This window comes from Microcebus murinus, chromosome 6, assembly GCF_040939455.1.
Source record: "Microcebus murinus isolate Inina chromosome 6, M.murinus_Inina_mat1.0, whole genome shotgun sequence".
In the NCBI taxonomy this organism is placed as follows: domain Eukaryota; kingdom Metazoa; phylum Chordata; class Mammalia; order Primates; family Cheirogaleidae; genus Microcebus; species Microcebus murinus.
The window spans coordinates 11,480,918-11,501,696 of NC_134109.1; the positions used below are offsets into that span (position 1 = coordinate 11,480,918).

At 40.1% G+C, this 20,779-nt stretch overlaps 1 protein-coding gene across 12 annotated transcripts in view; it reads right to left on the minus strand.

The window, feature by feature from the left end:
- Positions 1 to 20,779, minus strand: part of UNC79 (unc-79 subunit of NALCN channel complex) — a 228,979-nt gene that overhangs the window by 37,088 nt on the left and 171,112 nt on the right. For all 12 annotated transcript variants that reach the window (XM_012738600.3, XM_020285613.2, XM_012738594.3 and 9 more), the window contains 8 exons: positions 18,381 to 18,483; positions 16,141 to 16,281; positions 12,832 to 12,870; positions 10,974 to 11,086; positions 10,800 to 10,885; positions 9,667 to 9,840; positions 6,589 to 6,657; positions 3,350 to 3,460 (listed from right to left, as the gene is read on the minus strand). In XM_012738600.3, coding sequence (XP_012594054.2) covers positions 3,350 to 3,460; positions 6,589 to 6,657; positions 9,667 to 9,840; positions 10,800 to 10,885; positions 10,974 to 11,086; positions 12,832 to 12,870; positions 16,141 to 16,281; positions 18,381 to 18,483 — 836 coding nt within the window. The remainder of the gene's footprint in view (positions 1 to 3,349; positions 3,461 to 6,588; positions 6,658 to 9,666; positions 9,841 to 10,799; positions 10,886 to 10,973; positions 11,087 to 12,831; positions 12,871 to 16,140; positions 16,282 to 18,380; positions 18,484 to 20,779) is intronic.

A 20,779-nucleotide genomic window follows, 5' to 3' on the forward strand; every position in this document is an offset into this window, starting at 1 on the left:
GTCTGTCTGGGTCTGTCTGGTTGTTCTTTCTCTCTTTTTATTTGAAAGTGACTAGATCTGTTCTTGTGATTTTTATTTATCCTTTACATGTTTATCATGCAAAGTATGTTTTTATAGTCTCTATTGCATAGTTTTAATACTGGAAGTCCTTGGGGGAAATAATCTTGCTGTTGTTGATTTTGGTAATTTAGCTCAAGGTAGGTTATTTCTTCATTTTTGTTGTTGTTGTTATAATTTTAGATTGTGAGTTTATGTTCATCAAGATTTTAACTGTGGGAATCTTGTTGGGCCTAGGTTGAAGGCATATCCTTCCAGGGAGGTTTGAGGCTTGCTTTTGAGCTTGTTTCTCCCAGACATTCAAAAGCTAGTACTTGCTCAGCACTAATATTACTTGACTTTTCAACTTGGGCATTCCCAGAGCATGCAGTATTATAAATTCAAACTCTAAACCTGTTCAAAGATAGGCCCATGCTTACTAATTCTCAAGAAAGACAAATCTTTCTCCCAATTCCCAGGCTGAAACAGATACCATTCTTTGCCACTTTCATATAAGAATATGTTCTTTCCAAACCACCCTTTTACCTAGTATATAAGCTTTCAACAGTTTTGACCTTCTGCTGGGGTAAGTCAGCTCCAACTGTCAGCCTGGATTAGTCCCAAGGCTTCTTCTCCTTTCCCTATGTGGGTGGGCTTTTAAAACTCAAGCCACTAAATTACCCAGACAAGCAACTCCCACCCAGGACTACTTATATGTTTATCATTCTGATTCTTCACTTTTGCCCCTTTCATTCTGGGGCATGGAACATGCCATGGAACACTTAACATGGCAGAATGGACACAAGTTGGTAAGAAAGGAGACAAGGGTATTTTAAATAGAATAAAAGCCTTAGCATAAAATTAGATTTTCATGAGGAAAATAAAGGGTTTATAGAAGTGAACATGCATAAAGGAGCATTCTGAATGTTCGAGAGAGAAAAATAGAAACAGAGACCCCATTGAAAATCAACTTGGAAAATTTCTTTCTTCACTTTTGCCCCTTTCATTCTTATAAAATTAGCTAGACATTTAAAATCTTGTTTATTACATTTTATCCAGCCCTTATAGTATGTTAAGTGGGACAGCTTTCAGGTTATCTAGACTACCATAATTGCCAAAAGGGGAAGTCTCCAAAGCTCTTGCCTTTCCATGACTTTAATTATATAATGAAGAAGTCCCAATTAGATATAGCTATTTTTCTTAACTATTTCTTATAGTTTATCATTATCTATGAGAAAGGTGGGAACACCCTGGATTGAAGCTTTCTACGAGTGATAATCATTTTGTGTTGGAATGAGAAAGTATAGATGACAATAAGAAGTGAGAGGCCAGGCCAGGCCTGGTGGCTCACGCCTGCAATCCTAGCACTCTGGGAGGCCGAGGCGGGCGGATCGCTCAAAGTCAGGAGTTCAAAACCAGCCTGAGCAAGAGCGATGCCCTGTCTCTACTATAAATAGAAAGAAATTAGCTGGACAACTAAGAATATATAGAAAAAATTAGCCGGGCATGGTGGCATATGTCTATAGTCCCAGCTACTGGGGAGGCTGAGACAGTAGGATTGCTTGAGCCCAGGAGTTTGAGGTTGCTATGAGCTAGGTTGATGCCAGGGCACTCTAGCCCAGGCAACAGAGTGAGACTCTTACTCAAAAAATAAAAAAAAGAAGTGAGAGGCCACTAAACATATGATGGATTATGAGGGGATACCATGTAAAATGAATATTCAAACCAAGAATATCTTGAATTCAGCATGCTGGAAGGTCTCCTGTAATCAATACCTATAGTGTACAACTTAATGTGTACAACAAACTTATAGTGTACAACAAACTTATTATGACCTTTCTTCTAAAAAAGATATAATTTAAACGAATCAAATGTAAAGACAATAAAGAAATAAAATGACTTCTAAATATAGAATATCTTTCTATTGTATTTGGTGCTGTACCTTATAGATCTACTTTTATAAGCGGAAAAAAAAAGGAAGAAGTTATCTTTCAAGAAGGATTTGAAAAGAGAAAAAAATGCTGATTATCTTGGTAGTTTGAAAACATATTGCTCCAGGCAGAGTAATAAATAGTTTATAATCAGAAAAACCAAAAGAAATGTTACCATGGAACACTTAACATGGCAGAATGGACACAAGTTGGTAAGAAAGGAGACAAGGGTATTTTAAATAGAATAAAAGCCTTAGCATAAAATTAGATTTTTATGAGGAAAATAAAGGGTTTATAGAAGTGAACATGCATAAAGGAGCATTCTGAATGTTCAAGAGAGAAAAATAAAAACAGAGACCCCATTGAAAATCAACTTGGAAAATTTGGACATTGGAAGGGTAACATTTGTACATTGTTCTGAAGGACAGAAATGCTCCCAATTTGTCCTGCCTTCTGATTTTCCATTAGGACAGAATCTACCAGCTCCAGCAAGGCTGCTGTATCCACTGGGCATGCAGTACTTTTCCACTTTCTCAGTAGGGGGCAGGGGGTGCTAAAGATAATGCAATAGAGAAACCATTATTAAGGCAAGATGACAAAAGATGAGATTACAATCTCAGAGGCCAAGAACTCAGAACTGGGGAGACAGACAAATCATGAGAATGAAGAAGCTATCTACAGGCTTTGTAAATGACATTTGTAAATGACAAGGGAATATTTTTCCACTTTGGGTATAAAAATGATATGTAGTGATGGCATGCCTACTAATCACAGGATGGTGAACTTGAAAAGGACCTTAGGAGGTCATGGAGACCATTATCTCATCTCATTCAAAATACCTCTTCTCTTCTAAAGCACACAACCCTCAATTCTCCAAATCTGCGTATCTTAGATACAGTTTATGTATATTATGTATAAAGTGTTTCCTTCTTATGATATTTACTAGATCTCAATAAAATTACTCTCTCTTTTTTTTTTTTTTTAGAGACCATGTCTCACTCTGTTGCCCATGCTGGAGTGCAGTGGCACGATCATAGCTCACTGCAACCTCAACCTCCTGGGCTCAAGAGACCCTCTTGCCTCAGTCTCCAGAGTAGCTAGGACTACAGGCACACACTACCACACCCAGCTAATTTTTCTTACTTTTCTTTTTTTTTAGAGACAAGGTACTCTTGTATTGCCCAGGCTGGTCTTAAACACACAACCCTCCTGCCTCAGCCTCACGTGTTGCTGGGATTACAGGTGTGAGCCACCATGCCCAACAGAATTACTCATTTTTAACTATACTGAAGCAAAAGACCTGAAAGGGATTTGAGAATGATTCGAAAGAAAATATTTCTGCCAGGCTTCAGTTTCAGGAGAACACACGTATGGAGCCTTACCTTAGTGAAAGCTCGGTAACACAAGCCACACAGCTCTACCAGGTAGGCCAGGGTGAAGACAGCATTCTGAATTACAAAGCTGAGCAGTTTTGAAAACGGTTCCAACAAACTCTGCAATGAGATTGGCACCAACTAAAGTCAATTGCTGATTCTTTCTTAAGAAAAAAAGCATTGAAATCTTATTATACTTTAACTAGTGGAATCATTCTTTTTTTACTTAAAATCTGTTGCCAGGTGGCTACTGTAGCAACCCTGGTGGTCTAATTAAAACAAAACTGAGCCTTTGATCAATGGCTCAAAGAACATGATTAAATCATTTCATTGCTCAAAGAGAGTTCATTTTTCCATGAGGCATACATTTACAAACCTATCTAACTATAATGCTATCTTCATGTCCACCCTGAGCAATTAGGACTCTGTGAGGTTTGCATCAGGATCTTCCATTCTTTTTCTCAGAACCTTCAGGAGTCTATGGATGGGTTCATCAGATTCAGATCTTCCTGAAATCTGTCTTCTCAGCTAAGTAACACAAACCACCCTTGTGTGTAAGTGCCAAAGGACTATAGCTTAAATAAAATTCATCATGATGCAACCTTCTGCCAATGTTTATCCGGAAGGCATCGTCCTGCTTTGGTCTCTCCATGTGAATCCCACCCCTAAAGGGTCAGTTTTACTTCCACATGCTTTCTTATTTAGAATATTTATTGATCACCTAATGAGTGACAGGCAGAGTTAGATGCTTTCATATAGTTTATATCATTGACATTTCTTATAATTATCCTGGGAGACAGCATTGTTATAATATAGGTCATAACACAAGTGCTAGAATCTGGCACAAGCGTTTTCAAACTCTAGCTCTCTATGACCTTGAATAAGAGATTTAACCTTTCTGGGACTTAGTTTTCTCCTGTGTAAAAAAGGGATCATAATGGCCTCCACGTCATTACGGTTGTTGTAAGAATTAAAGGAGAAAATGTAGTAAGGCACTTGGCAGCAGTAAGCTCTCCATCAATGTCAGCTATGATCTTCATTATTAACCCTCTGAAGCTTTAGTGTCCCTCCCTACACTGCAGCTGAGGCAGTTAAGTAGACAAGTAACTTGCCTAAGGCTGTAGCGCTATCAAGTGCAATTCAAACCCAAGTTCTGGGGCAAGTTTCCAGAGGTAGAATTGCTCTATAGAGGAGCTAGGATTCTAATTAGCTTCCAAAAGATTTCCACACCCTGATTTCCACTACTTCTCAACTTCTACAGTGCTTACTGTCTGGATTATAAAAGTAACACACACTCAACGTGCAAACTCAGGATATGTAGGAAAGTACAGATCACATTTTGTATAGTGATAACATTTTGCTGTATTTCCCTTCTTCACTGTATACACGTTTACTTAGTTGAAATCTTACATATACACAATCCTATATTTTGGTTTTTATTAACTTAATATAACAAATTTCTAGTGCCATTTAATTCTTCATACTCATGCATTTTAATGGCCACAAAAGTCAATTTTACTATAAATAACACCCCCAATAAACTCATTTTTGCATGAAATTACATTTTCATTTTCTTCCTTAGAATAGATTCCCAGAAAAGGAATGACTAAATAAAAGGATATAATCATTTTTGAGGTCCTTTTTCCTTATTGATACAAAAATGAACTCATTACAAATTTGTGGCTCCTGAGGGTAGGAGTTATGTCTTTTACTTGTTTGTATTCCCCACAGAAAAACATCTTCCCACATGGAAACATCTTAAGGAAACTCTTTGAAACAGCACGGTTTATTCAGTATTCTTTGCTCTGTGTAACTGTTGCTGCCTTGAAACGCCGACAATGGATGAGTGGGGATAGGAGTGTCTCAAGATGACATATAATGCACCCTTATTGGTCAAAAAGAGAAACCTGGATTCAAGCCTATATTGAATCTTGCTCTTATTATCTATAAGTAATGCAAACCACCCTTGTGTGTAAGTACCAAAGCACCACAGCTTAGATAACATTCATCACTACATAACCTCCTGCTGATGTTTATCAGGAAGTCATTGCCCATTTTGGTTTCTCCATCTGAATCCCACCCATAAGGGTCAGTTTGGTTCTATATGCCTTCTATGTACTGTTGACTACCAGCAGCATGGTGATGGAGCACTATGGTACAAAAGAAAAACCAAGGAACTTGGACTCAAAGGACCTATGTTCAAGTCTCAAATCTTCTACTAATGAGCTATATGACGCTGGCCAAGACACTTCATCTTTCTGAGCCTGTTTCCTTGTCTGCAAATGAGCAGATTAACCAAATAATCTCTTTATAACTTTCTAGCATAAACTATGAGTCTCTGAAAGTGCAGTCAAGTTAAATAACTGCACAAGATGAGTATTGGTATATTAACTAGTAATTACAAGGTATTGTGATAGAAATTATTGCACCACTACATATAGATAATGCAGCCCAGAAATGAAGGTAGGAATACAAAAACGAATGAGACACAGTAGTGACCTTCATGAAGCTCACAGTCTCATCGGGGAGACTTCAAGACAACATAAGTGCTCATATAGAAAGCTCTATCAAGTATTGTGGGAGCTGTTATAGAAGGAAGTTGCTACAGATAATATAAGCATTTGTCTTCAAATGGGACCTTGAAGAATGAGGAGGTGTTCACCACAGACACAAGGGTATAAAGCATTTCAGACAAAGGAAATGGCCTTGGCAGAGGCAGGGAGCTATGAAATTGAGTAAGTTCATATATGTAAAGCACTAAGCACAATGCCTGCCATATGCTGTGCTCAACAAATGGTGGTGATTGTTTTGATGATAATAATGCTGATTCTAGGAGAGGGGGCACAAGGGATGGGACAAGTCGCCGAAGATTAAACTGGAAAGGTAGGCTGGCAAGTTATAAAGTGACTTCTTGTATGTCACATCAAGGAATTTGGATATTATCCCAAAAGAAACGAAACATTATCAAAGATTTTTAAGCAAGGAACCAACACAATGAGATCTGTGTTTAGAAAGGTAACCTAGATAGTAGCATGGGGATGGACTGGTGGGCATGGCCCAGGATCAGGAGGATCAATTATAAAAAATGACATTGCCACATATTAGGGCTCTTCATACTCGACAACTGATGTAGCATGAGGAGTGGTAAGGAGCAAAACTATTTCTTTAGTATTGCTACATGTCTGTCTTTTTAGGTTAAAAAAATAATTGACTGATCAAGTGGTTATGTTTCTCTGAAACATACATACCCTTGTGGCATTGGTAGAGGGGATCTTCAAGAGGCAAATCATAATTCTCAAACTGGAATCTAAAGAACACTGTGAATAAACATGAAAAAAGTTAATGTCAGTTCCTTTCTTAATACAAATATTTTTGCTTCAAATATTTCCTGAAAGCATTTATTTTAGCAAAAAGAAAAAAATCTAAACTATGACCACCTTTCTACAGTTTCCTGTGCCATGTATTCATGTTGGAAAAAAATCATTCTCAGGTCAAAATAATTTTAATTAAACAATGCTAAACAATTAAATAAACGTAGTTCCTAAACTATTCTACAAAGATACAGCACTAAAGTTAAATCAGAAAGTTGAATAAAGAGATGGATGGATGGATGGATGGATGGATGGATGGATGGATGGATGGATGAATAAACGACAGACACATAGGTGGATAGGTAGGTAGATATTAAATGTATTCAACTCTAAAGAGGTACACTAATTTGTGAAAGGCCATATTAGGAAAATATGAGTATTTACAAGTATAAATACTTAGCTCTATTTAAAAACCATTAGTTCAAATAAGAACCAGTTTCACCTGCCCTTTCTCTGCTAAGAAAAGACATGACAAAAACCTGGGGAAAAAGCAGTAAAATTTCTACAAGAGAAAATCATGTCTTACATATTTATTAGAGTCTTACTTTGGCAAGATTCCACACCAAAATATATTTTTTAAATTGAGTTTGCTGGGACTGGGGGGGGGGTGGAAATGTTACAGCATGAATACACAATGATGTTATTTAACATTGTAAATATATCACAATAACAGGCTAGAGTTAAATTTCTGCAGCTGTGTGTATTAACCTATTCAAGATTAAGCCAGTGGCTTTCCAAGTGGAATCCCTGGGCCAGCGGCGTCTCTATTACCTGGTTCTGCCCAATACCCATCAGAGTAGATGTGACATTTACATTATTTTTAAAAAGAGTGATTTAAAAATCAGGAAACGCTAGAATGCAAATCCTTAGGCCCTACCCCTGCTGAAACAGAAACTCTGTAATCGTCCCAGCAATCTGTCTTTTAGCAAGTCCTTGAGGGACATGATGCATACTGAAGCTGGAGGTCTGCTTCTCTAAACTGATCAGAACAAACTACAGAAGATTTTTCAATGGCTTATTATTTTTCCCAGAGCTTAAAAACAAAGGCATAAGGCGATCAGAGGCAGTGCCCAGATCTGCCCTAGCAGGGCAAATTCTTACACAAATCCTGAAAGTATTTCACAAGTACCTTTTAAGGGAACCACTGGTCTATTTAATCTGCTCAATACCCATTGGAGTAGATGTGACATTTACACTACTTTAAATCAGAGGCTGAAAACTGGCTGCTCATCAGGCCCCCACAGTGATTTAAAAATCAGGAAATGTCATCTTGGAAAACATAGGGAGATCGACAACATGAGGCCTGTGTTCCCTCATGACAACAAGCGGCAGGTGAAGAGCAGCAGCTGACACCAGTAGAAGGACTGGTGTGTTCCAATTCTCAAGGGTCTCAATTCTTATTACCTTATCTCATTCCACTTCACTCATTAACCTTGCAAAGCAGGGTCCCTGTGGGCAGGGCTGATTGTTATAAATTAGGTAAACCAGTTGTTTGCAGCTGGCAACACTTCCCATTCTCAGTGTTCTTGTTAAATATTTCATCATATCTGCATATAGGCATTGGGCTTTGCCATACCTGCCCTACCCCTTCTCTAGAGTGTGTGACTCTGGCCCTGACTGGCTTTCTGGTTTGAAGGAGGCTCTGTGTGTCCATGTTAAATGTGGCCTTGATTTCTTATGTGTGTACATGTACAGTAGCTATACACATACATGGTTTCAAAGGGCCAATCTTCCTTGCTTGGATTTATTCAGCTACTCCAGATTTGTGGGCAAACAAGGATCTCAGAATGTGAAAGGTGGTAAGATCCCTCCTGTGAACCCCTGCTGCTCTTAGTAACATCAAATTCAAAGCAGCACACACCAAGCTAAGGGTCCCTGAGTTATTCCCCTTACAGATGAATAGTATCTGCTGATTTGGAAAAAGGTATTATCACAGGTAGTTTATCTTTATCAAGGTTTTTTACATACATATAATACTCATTTCAGAAGTGGAGCTACCAACAAGTAACATCATTTGTCAGATCAACAAGTGATTAATCTTGTTATGAGTTAAATATTTCTATCTGTGATCTGCACAGAGAAAGCACAAAAAACCTCAAGAAGGTGAGGTTCAAAGCAGTGCCACCAGCCTTCTCTTCTCCCCCTGCTCGAGCCGTGAATGCCTTCAACTCATCCCACTCTAAAGGGGCACTAGGAGTCTGCTAGTGGAAAGAGCACTGGACTGTGAGTCAGGAGACTTGACTTCTAATCTCCGCATTACTACCACCAAGCTGTTTCAGCCAAATCACAGCATCTCTCTGAATTTGCAGTCCCCTGTTTGGAAAATGGGTGCATTGGACAGTACAATTCTTGCAGGTTTCTCTCAGCTTTATCAATATAGGCTTCTTATTTGCATTTACTGGGTTGTGTTGCTAATGCTCGGGCCACCAGATTTCCAGCTAGGTAACTGTGTGTTGTTTCTTGGGGGATGATATGGTGTGGGGATAAGCAGTCAAACGGAAACATTATCTTGGTCTTGCAGAGACTTTATTGAAAAATACACAAGCAAGCATTTCTCTTTATATAACTATCTAAAATTGAAACTTTACATTTTATGTCTGGGTTCCTTTTAGACAAAACTATTTTATTTCCTTATTTACTTAATATCCACCTGAGAAAAATTTCTAGATAAACACAAGCTAATGTCTTCCTGGTCTTTCTTAAATCCACTGGAGACATGCAATCACTGATCATATTCATAGTCGGCAACAAAATGCCCACTCCGTATTGCCATCATTTTAATACTGGAGAGAACCACCTAAATAATTCTCTTCATTCCATGGCAGGCAGATTCCTTATAGTCCTTTGGAACACATTAAATCACCCAAGACTCCGCTTCTTGTGTTGTTCCCTGTAAACAAATGGTCTGAAAACGGTGAGAAAGTCATTTAAAACGAGATCCTAAACTCGGCTTACCTTCAGAGGTAAAACACAAGGCAGCTTGGCAAAAAATGTCTGAAACTGGTTGCTGATGGTGGTCCAGAGGCTGCTGGGAGAATCCATGGGCAAAGCTTCCATGAAGGTAGCAATGTTTTCCAAACAGCGTATCATAGCACCCCCTGCTGGTAAATTCTTTTTGTTATTTAGACCCTAAAAACACAAAAGCATAGGCAATCAACTGCTGAAACGGCGCGGGAACTCACACAGCTGTCTGGTGAAGATCAGTTTAAGAAATCACACATTCTCGCTACAAACGTGTGTTGCGTGCCTACTATCCAGACCCATCACCGTTAACTGACCAGTCATACAGAGAAAAATCCCCCAGTTCGGACGGACTAAGGGGGAAAATTGGTGATCTTTCGCTCAGTGAGAGGCGAACTGTGAGCAAGAAACAGGAAACATCTTCTAAGGATCTACAGTTGGTGGGGTTAGGTGCTAAGAAGACAATGAATGGTGTCTGCTGCAAAGAATTCCCCAGGACGAAGACTGGGAGTAAGAATTACGGGGAGCGGAAGCTCTCTTTCCACCAACCAGCATTCAAACCCAAGCTCACAGATACAGGTAACAAGACCCTGAGGCTTGAATCCAAATATCGCGATACAACACCCCACTACAAATACGCAGTGGAGCCGACCTTAGAATCCAAGTCCCGCGATACAGCGAATAAATGGCGCGCAGCCTTGAACCCAAGTCTGACGATACAGCAAATAAGCAGTAGCTCTGGGGCGCGACTCCAAGTCTCGCGATACAATGCACACTGCTCTACCCGCTCCGCATTTGGAAAACCGGGTAGTTCTGCAGAGGTTGAATGTACTACGCTGGCTTATGTGGTTTAGTTGAGAGTATTTAGAAGCTTTAAATGAATAGTGCATCCACACAAAACGGCAATATCTGGCACTTTCCTATGCCTTGATAATTTTTTAAATTAATTTTTTAAAATTTAAATTGTTTAAATTTTAGCATTTTAAATTTAAAATTTTAGATTTAAATTTTTTTAAGTTAAATGACCTTGACTTCCTTCCTCAGCAGCAAGCACTCTATGGAGTGAATTAAAGAAAGATGGCATACCATTTCGGATGGGGCTTGGGGTATCATTACAGCAAACCTACCTCCAAGAGCTGACTGAGGGCGGCAATAGAGCTCAGCTCGTTGAAGTCCATCAGAGATGTGGCTAAGGTCCGTAAAAAAGTCCCATCTGGAAAGTCAACAGTCGGATTTAGTAATGTTTGGGTGTCAGGGACTAGCCAAATTAGTGGTGTCTGGATCCTCAACGGATGAATTACCTTTGATGGTGCTTTGGAACAGCTGCGGGAAGATGCCGTTGGGGGCCAGTTGATGGAAGATACAGCGCAGGAACTGCTTGGCCACCCCTGCTGCATTGCCGGGAACCATCATGCTGGGGTTGATCAGGGAGAGAAAAGACAAGAAATCATGGGCCAATGAGCATGTGTTCCGGCATTTATTTATTTAGAGTCAGGCATTGACACACCAGCCCTCCTATAGAATACCTCCTTGTCACTTTCATCAGTGAGAAGAAATATTCTGGTCAAACCTAATCCCTGTTAACAATATGTTTTTTAAAAGAGAACCATGAAATGCCAGAGCAGTCCTAGACTTATTCCAGGCCCCCGATACACCAATGATGGTTTTGAAGCCAAGGGAGAAAAGGTGACCTGCAAAGGTCACATGTCCAGAAAATGGCTGAGTCAGGTTATCAGCAGGAGCCTCCCAGGAAAGTGTCATTGACTAAGAGAGCTACTCTGAGAAAAAAATGCAGTGAGGGAGATGTTCATTCTCAATGGGACACCTGGGACGTTTTCTTTGGGCATCTGAGCTGGTACTTATAAAAAGGATTTCTTGGCCGGGCGCTGTGGCTCACGCCTGTAATCCTAGCTCTTGGGAGGCCGAGGCGGGCGGATTGCTCAAGGTCAGGAGTTCAAAACCAGCCTGAGCAAGAGCAAGACCCCGTCTCTACTATAAATAGAAAGAAATTAATTGGCCAACTGATATATATATATATATAAAAATTAGCCGGGCATGGTGGTGCATGCCTGTAGTCCCAGCTACTCGGGAGGCTGAGGTGGGAGGATCGCTTGAGCCCAGGAGTTTGAGGTTGCTGTGAGCTAGGCTGACGCCACGGCACTCACTCTAGCCTGGACAACAAAGCGAGACTCTGTCTCAAAAAAAAAAAAAAGGATTTCTTAGGTGCAACCTTTACGTGCAACTTTTCCTTTCTTAGGTGCAATTTTTCCTTCACCCATTGCATGTCTCTGCATGTCAAAAAAGAGGGCCAAAAGATCTATTTGTGGCCCTGCTCCTTAAACCAGGGTGCCAAAAAGGATATTTCCTGAGGTGGATATAGGGTAAGTTACTAGAAGGAAGAAAGAGGAAATCCAAGAACCCAAATGGATGAAGGGTGAAAAGTCCTGTCACCTAATTATGCCAATTGCATCATTGTGCCATGTCTACACTGAAATGCTGGTTCAAACTTTTAGGTCAAAATGTTCTTCAGGGAAAAAATAACACTAAATTTATAATAACTTCAGAAAATAGAGGAGGGATCCTCTATTGATAAAGCCATTATCAAAATAAATGAAAATAAAGTTGGGGCCAGGCACAATGACTCACACCTGTAATTCCAGCACTTTGGGAGGCGGAGGCAGAAGGATCACTTGAGGCCAGGAGTTTGAGACCGGCCTGGGCAACAGTTTCATTCAGGTAAAACCCTGTCTCTACAAAAATTTAAAAAAGTAGCCAGGCATGGGGGCATGTGTCTGTAGTCCAGCCACTAGGGAGACTGAAGTAAGAGGATCATCTGAGCCCAGGAGTTCAGGGCTACAGTGAGCTATGAGACACCATTGTCACTGCTAAATTTGACTGGCTAAAAAAAAAAAATATTATAAAAAAAGAGAGAGACACCATTGCACTAGCCTGTGTGACAGGACGTCACCCCATCTCTTAAAAAACACAAAGAAGGAAACAAAAAGAAATGGAAAGAGAAAAAACAGAGACCAGTAGTCCAGATGGAAACTAACAATATTATAATACTTCCATGGTGTACACACTGGTATTTTAGAAACAGGATGAACATGCACAGGGGACAAAAAGAAAGTGAGATTTGGGCTCACTTTAGGACCTTACCTTTCTGCTTGATTAGAAAAAGTAGTGCTGGAAGCCAATCTAGGAAATAAAGTAAACACAGCCACATAAATATCTTAGGATTTCATGATGAAATGCATTAGTGTTTCAGCAGGACCTGTTGCAGGTCAGGTTTAGATGGGGAGACATGTACAACCGTTTACAGTTCCCTTAACCAGGGACAGAGGGCCCACGCAGTGGTCAGTCCTCAGGGTTAACTTACTCCCTGAGACCTTTCTGTGTCAAGTCAGATATTTTCAGGGAGAGGCATGCACTTACAGTTGGTTTTCTGCCACACAGCCAGTCTACACCACGGCATCTGCAGCCAGTTTAGACATTTATGAGAACATTTGACCCAGCCCATCTCCATATTAACTCGACTCAAAATTTGTTTCTTTGTATACAACCTCCGAAAACTAACTGCAAACAAACCACAAATTATAAAAGCCTCTATAAGATAGAAAAATTAATAATAGGAATATTTGTCAGCTTTTGGGTTGAAATGATGAAAGGGAAATCTTTTATATTGAGAAAAATCTATTAGTTGAGTAATCAATATATAACATGTAATTATACAGAAAAGTATAATTATAGAGTACTGTATCCATGGAAATATTCTGTATTACTGTGTAGAAAGCGCATGTACTAAATTGGTTGGCTTAGAAGAACATGTCTTGACCAGTAAGATGCTGAAGAAACAAATAAGGAGAATGCTGCACATTTGTTTACTTTATTAAGACTACAAGTATAAGAGTGAACTGAGCCAAGACCATTTGGAAAGATATAGAGGGTCTGGCAACCACTAACATCAGACACCATTCCCAGTTGCTTTGTTTATGGGCCCTCTCATGCTAATGACACTAAAAGGAGTAGATAAACTTTGGCGAATGAACTAAACAGTAACTAAGGGTGCGGCAAATGTTATATTAAAGGCTGCACCTTGAAAAGGGGATAGGTAAAGTTTAAGAGGAATCCAATTAGACAGGAAAGTGTGAGATCACATAAAAAGCATGGGTGACGAGTGAAAGGGTTATGCTGAGCTTCAAACTCCTAGAACACCCTGGGAATGGTTCCTGTGTTCATAACTAGCACAAATAAACTAAATGTTTGTAAATCCACATCACCTCATCTGTTCTTTGTGGTAGAATTAAGGCATGCAAGGAAGCCCTGAATTAGGTGACTGTTGAATCTGTTTTCTTGGTAGCTTTGGTGCTTAGGCTGAGGTTGCTGAGAATTGAGGCAGCTTGCATTAAATGCACCACCTGTCTCTTGCTAGTCTTCCCAAAGGAGGTAGGCATTTAAATATATGTGTAGGGAATCACATAAAAATGTATCTACATTTTTCCCTTGCTTTTCTTCAAAGCTCATCTGTTTCCATCCTAATAGTTGGCAATGCTTGAACATGGATTACTCTTGCTTATGTTAAAATAAACAAAAAACTAAAACAAATTTCCCCATATATCTGTAACAACTTAGGTCAGCTGTTTCAAAGAGATGATAACAGACCAGAATAATAATTCTATCTATTCCTAAACTAAAAAGTAACGATGGTAGGAATGGAGACATTGCATCAATAAAACCCTCAGCTACACAAGTATTGCGGATAGCTGATACAACCTTTATTCCACAATTATGATTAGATCAAAATCAAGGGCTTAAATGAAATAATTCATATTTTCTTATCTCTCCATAATCTTCACTTACCTTGCACATTGTCTACTTTGAATTTTAAAGGTGGAATGGTTACACTTGCCTTTATACCATCTCTGACTATGTGATTCCTACAGATACTACAAAAAAACTAGGAGGAGGGGATAAGGGAGTCTTACCACACTTTGGGGATGAAGGAGTTTATAATGCTTTCCTATTTGTCTTTAACTTGAAATCAACATTTTTTCATTTTATAAAAAAATATTAAGAGCTGGCTCCATTAAGAGCCAACTTTCCCTTTCCCTTCCTCAAACGTCAAGAGTTTGTAGAATCCAGTTCATGTCCTACCTCCTCCTTATAGGCCTTTCCTAAGAAATCTTTTCCATCCTAAACTTGTATATGACTTAGCACTCCTACCACTCATTATGGCACTTAATCGTGCCCCATCCTGCATGGCTAGTTAGTGATTCCATACAGTAATTTTCTTCTTTGGCAACTAAGCAACAGAGTACTTGAGGGCAAGAGCTCAGTCGAATGCCTGCAACCTAAAGGACCCAATGCTATGTTAGCACAGACTGTAAACCTAATAAATTTATGTGTCATTTAATTCAATCTTCTAAGTTGCGCATGCTAGGACTACAGTTTGTTACTGAATTTGAACTTTATTCATATCCATGAAATACATCATTTATTCTCTAATGTCCTATCTACTAAATAGAATGTTCTTAACATGAACACCCTCAAAGCAGCTAAGCTTAATCTCCCCTAAATCCAGCTGAAGGGTCCTGTTCCCCAAATGTGTACATCCTTCCTTTATCTGAGTCATAAGTGTAAATCTGCTATATTACCATGTACCCCTTCACATGACAATGTGCCAAGTTTCATAGTTAAGCAAGGCACCCTTGAAATTACAAAATGCCTAGAGAATCCATCTCAAAATAGGCCAGGTGAGGTGGCTCACGCCTGTAATCCTAGCTCTCTGGGAGGCCGAGGTGGGCGGATTGCTCGAGGTCAGGAGTTCGAAACCAGCCTGAGCAAGAGCAAGACCCCGTCTCTACTATAAATAGAAAGAAATTAATTGGCCAACTAATATATATAGAAAAAATTAGCCGGGCATGGTGGCGCATGCCTGTAGTCCCAGCTACTTGGGAGGCTGAGGCAGCAGGATTGCTTGAGCCCAGGAGTCTGAGGTTGCTGTGAGCTAGGCTGACACCACGGCACTCGCTCTAGCCTGGGCAACAAAGCGAGACTCTGTCTCAAAAAAAAAAAAGAGAATCCATCTCAATATAGGTAGAGAGAAATAATCATAATAGCTCATACTTACTAATTGCTTACTATGAGTGACTGACAGTCCTGAGCACTGTTACATGCTTTAGCTCATACAGTAACAGAGAACAACAGCAGAGTTTTCCCAGTGTGGTTTCCTCTAGCTTCACTCTGGCATTATGACTCATGGCCCTGCACAGCTGGAGAACTCAATCGAAATCTCAGTCCAATTGGTTTTCAAAACTGAGTTTTGATCAACTAATCTGAGTTGATCCTGCCTATAACAAGCATCTACAAGGTGACTGAATGTGTCACTTTTGAACTGGCAGTTGTTACTTTGAGATGCAGATGGAATAAGGAACCTTCCTTCCAAACAAAACAGAAGCCGACACGCACCGCCCCACAGACTGCATGATATCCAGCAGCAGCGGGGCCGCCAAGTCCGGGCTCAGGTGGATGAACGTGGAGAGGACCACGATGGCCAGCCCGAGTGTTTCTTCATCATATTCTTCAAGAATAGCCCCACAGTCATGGCATCTGCGGAGAAAATGGAGCAATGGGTTCCATGGAAGAAACCACAGTTTCAAGATAGAACAGACACAGCCATTTCTAGTGAATCTTGGGAAAGGCCTCCAAAGGACATGAGTGGCCCCATTCTGACGGTAAGTGGGAGACTCTAGTGCCACCATTGCCACACACACAGAAATAGGCTGGGATCATGAAGGTTCTTTGACTACTGAAAACCTTCTTTGGTTCACAAGCAAGCACCTGGCCTACCCATGAGTTCTTGCTCCCTTTTAGACTGAGTGCCAGTTGAATCGACTATGGACTATGGTTGATGGATTTTATACATGGGAAATCGTTGCTAGGGATAGTCAGTAGCTAGATTTTTTTTCATTTGTCAAAATGAAAAATGCCTAGATACAAATGGAAGCTTTCAATAAAATGCTCTATTTGTGGTTAAGAGACAGGGTAGTCAAGTCAACAGAACAATCTAGAAAGCCTAGGGAGTCTGGATGGAGTCCCTTCTCTACCACTATTTTACATCTTTTTTATGAACTCACCAGGCCTTCCTACCAAGTGTAATGTGTAAAAAGACAAACAATGGCACCTGCTCTTAAGTAACTTACAACTTATTGCTCTTTGTAGTATCCTAATGTAGGATCCATTTAATTCAACTCAACCAAAGTCAGCTATATAAAGTGATCAGCTTTATAAAGAAAAGCGGAAGTCTACTGGTCATAGCAAGGGAAACAGAACTACTACAATTGCTGCTGTGACCTCTTCATCTGAAACTTCCTAAATATAAGCAAAAAAAAAAAAAGATAAATTTCTTACATGTTGATATTTTAATATATAGGATTCACATTTGAAATAAAAAAAGAAAGGAAATGTAGTGCATACATAGGCAACCAGGAAAGACTGGGACTTGGCTGGGTGTTGGGGGAATTTTACCAAGAGAAGAGCCACGGAGGGTCCCCCACAGACAACTCAGTGTGTCCCATGTGGACATTCCAAGGCAGCCGTGCAAGACAGGCACCTTCCTCAGTCACGACTGTCAGCTCCTTACTGAATGAAGAGTGATGGCCAGCTGCAGGGACACCCACACCAGCCCCTTCCACCTCACCCTATCACCTTTTATCAGAACCATACCCAGTTTGTCAATTTGGTCACCTTTACCAGAAATCCTTCCTAGTCCAAGGGGATCTCTCCAAACTTGACATCCTACAGTGTCTTATTCTTTATCATATTCACTGAATAAGCATCTATGTGCCTAACAGTATACTAGAAGCTTGGAGTATAAAATACAGAAGAAATGGCCCTAGTCCCTAAGAAGCTCACAAGCTGTTACAGAACATGTAGGTATAAACAAATAATTAAAATGAAATGTGATAAGTGCTAGAATAGGGAGATGTACCAAATGCTATCGAAACTTGAACAATGGCATGAATGATTCTGCTAGTGAAATCAGGGAAATTCTGCCTTAAGCCAGGTCTTGAGGCATTAATAGGAGTTCGCCAGGCAGAAAAAGTACAGAGAAGGGTACCTATGAAATCACAGAAAAGAGAATACATCAGGCATGCTTTGGAAAAGGTAGGGGAGCTAGGGAAAGACTCCTGGTAAGCCCAAACCTTCACAACGTAAAGGGCCTTATCTAAGCTAAGGCATTTGAACTTTATCCTAGAGGAAAGCTGGAGATCTTGAAGGCTGCCAGGCTGAGAGGTGACATATCCAATTTGAGATTCAGAGAGCAGATTCTGCTGGCAGGATGGAATAAGAATTGAGGTTCGTCCTTATTGCCATCCTAACAGTTTGAAGCTTCTGGTTGAGGGATTTTATTGGTGTGAAATTACTGCTAGGGATAATGAGTAAGTGATATTGTTTGCATTTGTTCAAATTAAAAAAGGAAAATGTCTAAGCATAAATGGAAGCTGTTCATACAATATGGCATTGTGCATACCAACACTAAAGCTACCATGGTGACCAAACTCTAATTCTGGAAACATAGTAAAGAAAATACTTGCAGCTCTGTCTTGAGGGGGGAGGGGGAGCATGGGCAATATATGTAACCTTAACACTTGTACCCCCATAATATGCTAAAATAAAAAGAAAAGAAAAGAACCGTGCGAGCTTACTTGTCTGTCATCACTGTGGGCTGTTCGTCAGTGAATTCTTCGGGTGCAGGCACAAACATACTGACTATGCTGGGTGCTGACAGCAGGCTGGATTTGGTGGCACCTAGGTAAGCAGCAAAGGGACAACCAGTGAATAAAGACCAGCTTCTGGGGGGCAGGAAAGGCCCCATTCTCTTACAAACTCTCCAAAGATCACATTTCCAGGAATGCAACTTGACATCCCAATTGCATTTTGAAAAACCCTCAATAGCAAAATGAAGTCAAGAAAGATTGTGATTAGTTTCTGTTTATATGCTTTTAAGAGCTAGAATTCTCTCTCCCCCTTTGCTTCTTGACTTTGGAAAAATCAGAAAGAGTTCGGGTGTGCCAACGGGTTACAAGGACAAAGATGAAAAACAAAGGGGGAGATCCACTCAAGGGTACCCTTAAGTGAGTTATAAATCTTATTTTCTAGGCACAGACAGAAGCTGCCCATACAATACTGCATTTCTAAAATTACAGATGCATATCAGCATTTAAAGTATTGCTAATTAGGGAAGGGAATAAGATCCCAGAACTCCACACACTTAAGCAAGGGTAAATATTTGAGTTAAGAGACATCAGCACCATTTTTCCTCCCTGGAAATCAATATCAGAAGCACCAAAACAAAAAGACTTCATTTTTCAAACTGAAGAATTTATGAATGAAATATCAAGTGTTTTGAAAGATCCAACCAGTGACTCATTCTGCTTCAGATACCACAGTGTTTAAAACTGTGGGTTTTGATGCCTTCAAACACGCTCCAGTGGTGAGTAAATCTGTCTGGAGAGCCAGCAGGGCTGTTCTCCATTAAGACAGCTGGACAGATTCCCTGCAAACTATGAAATGAGGCACTCAAAGAAGAATCCCAGAGTTACAATCCAGAATAATGCCGTGTTCTACAAAGCAATAACTGAAACTCCAAGTTCTTCCAATAGGAAGGAAGGCAGAAGAACTCAGTGGTCATTAAATAATCTGCTTCTCATCAAGGAACTGGTAACTTGGTGCTGGGGGTGGGGGGAGAAAGCCTGTGTGATCTTTCCTTAAATAGAAGGAATATGGTTCAGAAAACTGGTTTCTAAAGGAATCGAGACAAAATATCTAGAAACCTAGCCAAGTGGGCAATGTGTTTCAATCTGAGGGGGAAAAACTGTATTAAGCCTTTGAAAAGTCAGGATGCTTCTAATACTGCAGACTCCCTTGTCTGGTCAAAGGTTATAAATTATATTTCTAAGAGGCAGAAGACCTGCAAACCCAACTGGCAAAGGAAAATATCTGAAAATATCTTTATGTCACTTCCTAAGCTCCCAAATGGGAATCCAAATTGTCCCACTATATCTGTCAGCTGTATCTTAGATAATATTCCTGAGTACACCTAAGGGTGTCATTGACAAAGATCCCCAATTGTTTCATAGAAATGTTTTGAGTGGAAGCAACAGTATTACAAACATAAGTATAAAATTAATAGTAGAAAAGGCAAGAACGGGGCCAAGATAAATAAAGACACAATTGATTATTAAATAGTATGATAAGCACCATGAAGTTGCTTCCAGAAACCAAAACACAGTTCAAATCCAATACCCCGTATGTTTTGGAGCATCGACAGACCACATCAACTAGATGCCAAAATGCCTGTGCTAGAAGTGGAAAAATTAAGCCCATAAGATATATGGCGGTATGTACACAGAATTATTAGAAACACAAAAAATTTGATTTTTTTTTAAAGAAAAGAAAAAACCTCTGAGTCAAGGGTTTCAGAAGATTATTGCCAATACTCTTATATACTAATCACAATTAAAGTCAAGGAAAGGGAGGGGCTCAAAGTCAGTTTAGTGGCTTCAAACCAATTATTAACTAAGACAAATGCCAAGAAAGAGGTATTTTTGCCAAGAGCATTGTGAAGTTGCTTTTCTGTATGGCAACATGGAACGCATGATGCAATATCGATGGCGGTCATCTGTGAAAGGAGGCGGGTGACGTTTATCGGGCATTGGTCCCCACAGGCCAACACTAGCTCAATCAGTGGGCTCCTAAATACTGCTGCTGATGTGGGAGCACAGAATAGGTGCAAGGAGAAGGTGGGAAATGCAAAAAGGAAGCCACAGACCTCGGCCACCTTTTGTTACAGCAGAATGACAAGTCTACAATGTTAAAGGGAGTCCCCAACATCCCCTAGTTGTTGCCAACACTTCTGATGACACTGCCGCCGGTTCCCCTTTGGAACACCCAGCGTGCACCCTGTACAGAACTAGAAGCAGAACCAGAAGATCTTCTGGAACCTGCATAAGGAAAGACCCACATCCAAAGCTCTACTTCGAAGCTGGAGATCTTGCCAGAAGCCCCTTTGGGAGTCTTGGAGATAGAAGAACTGTAAAGGTGT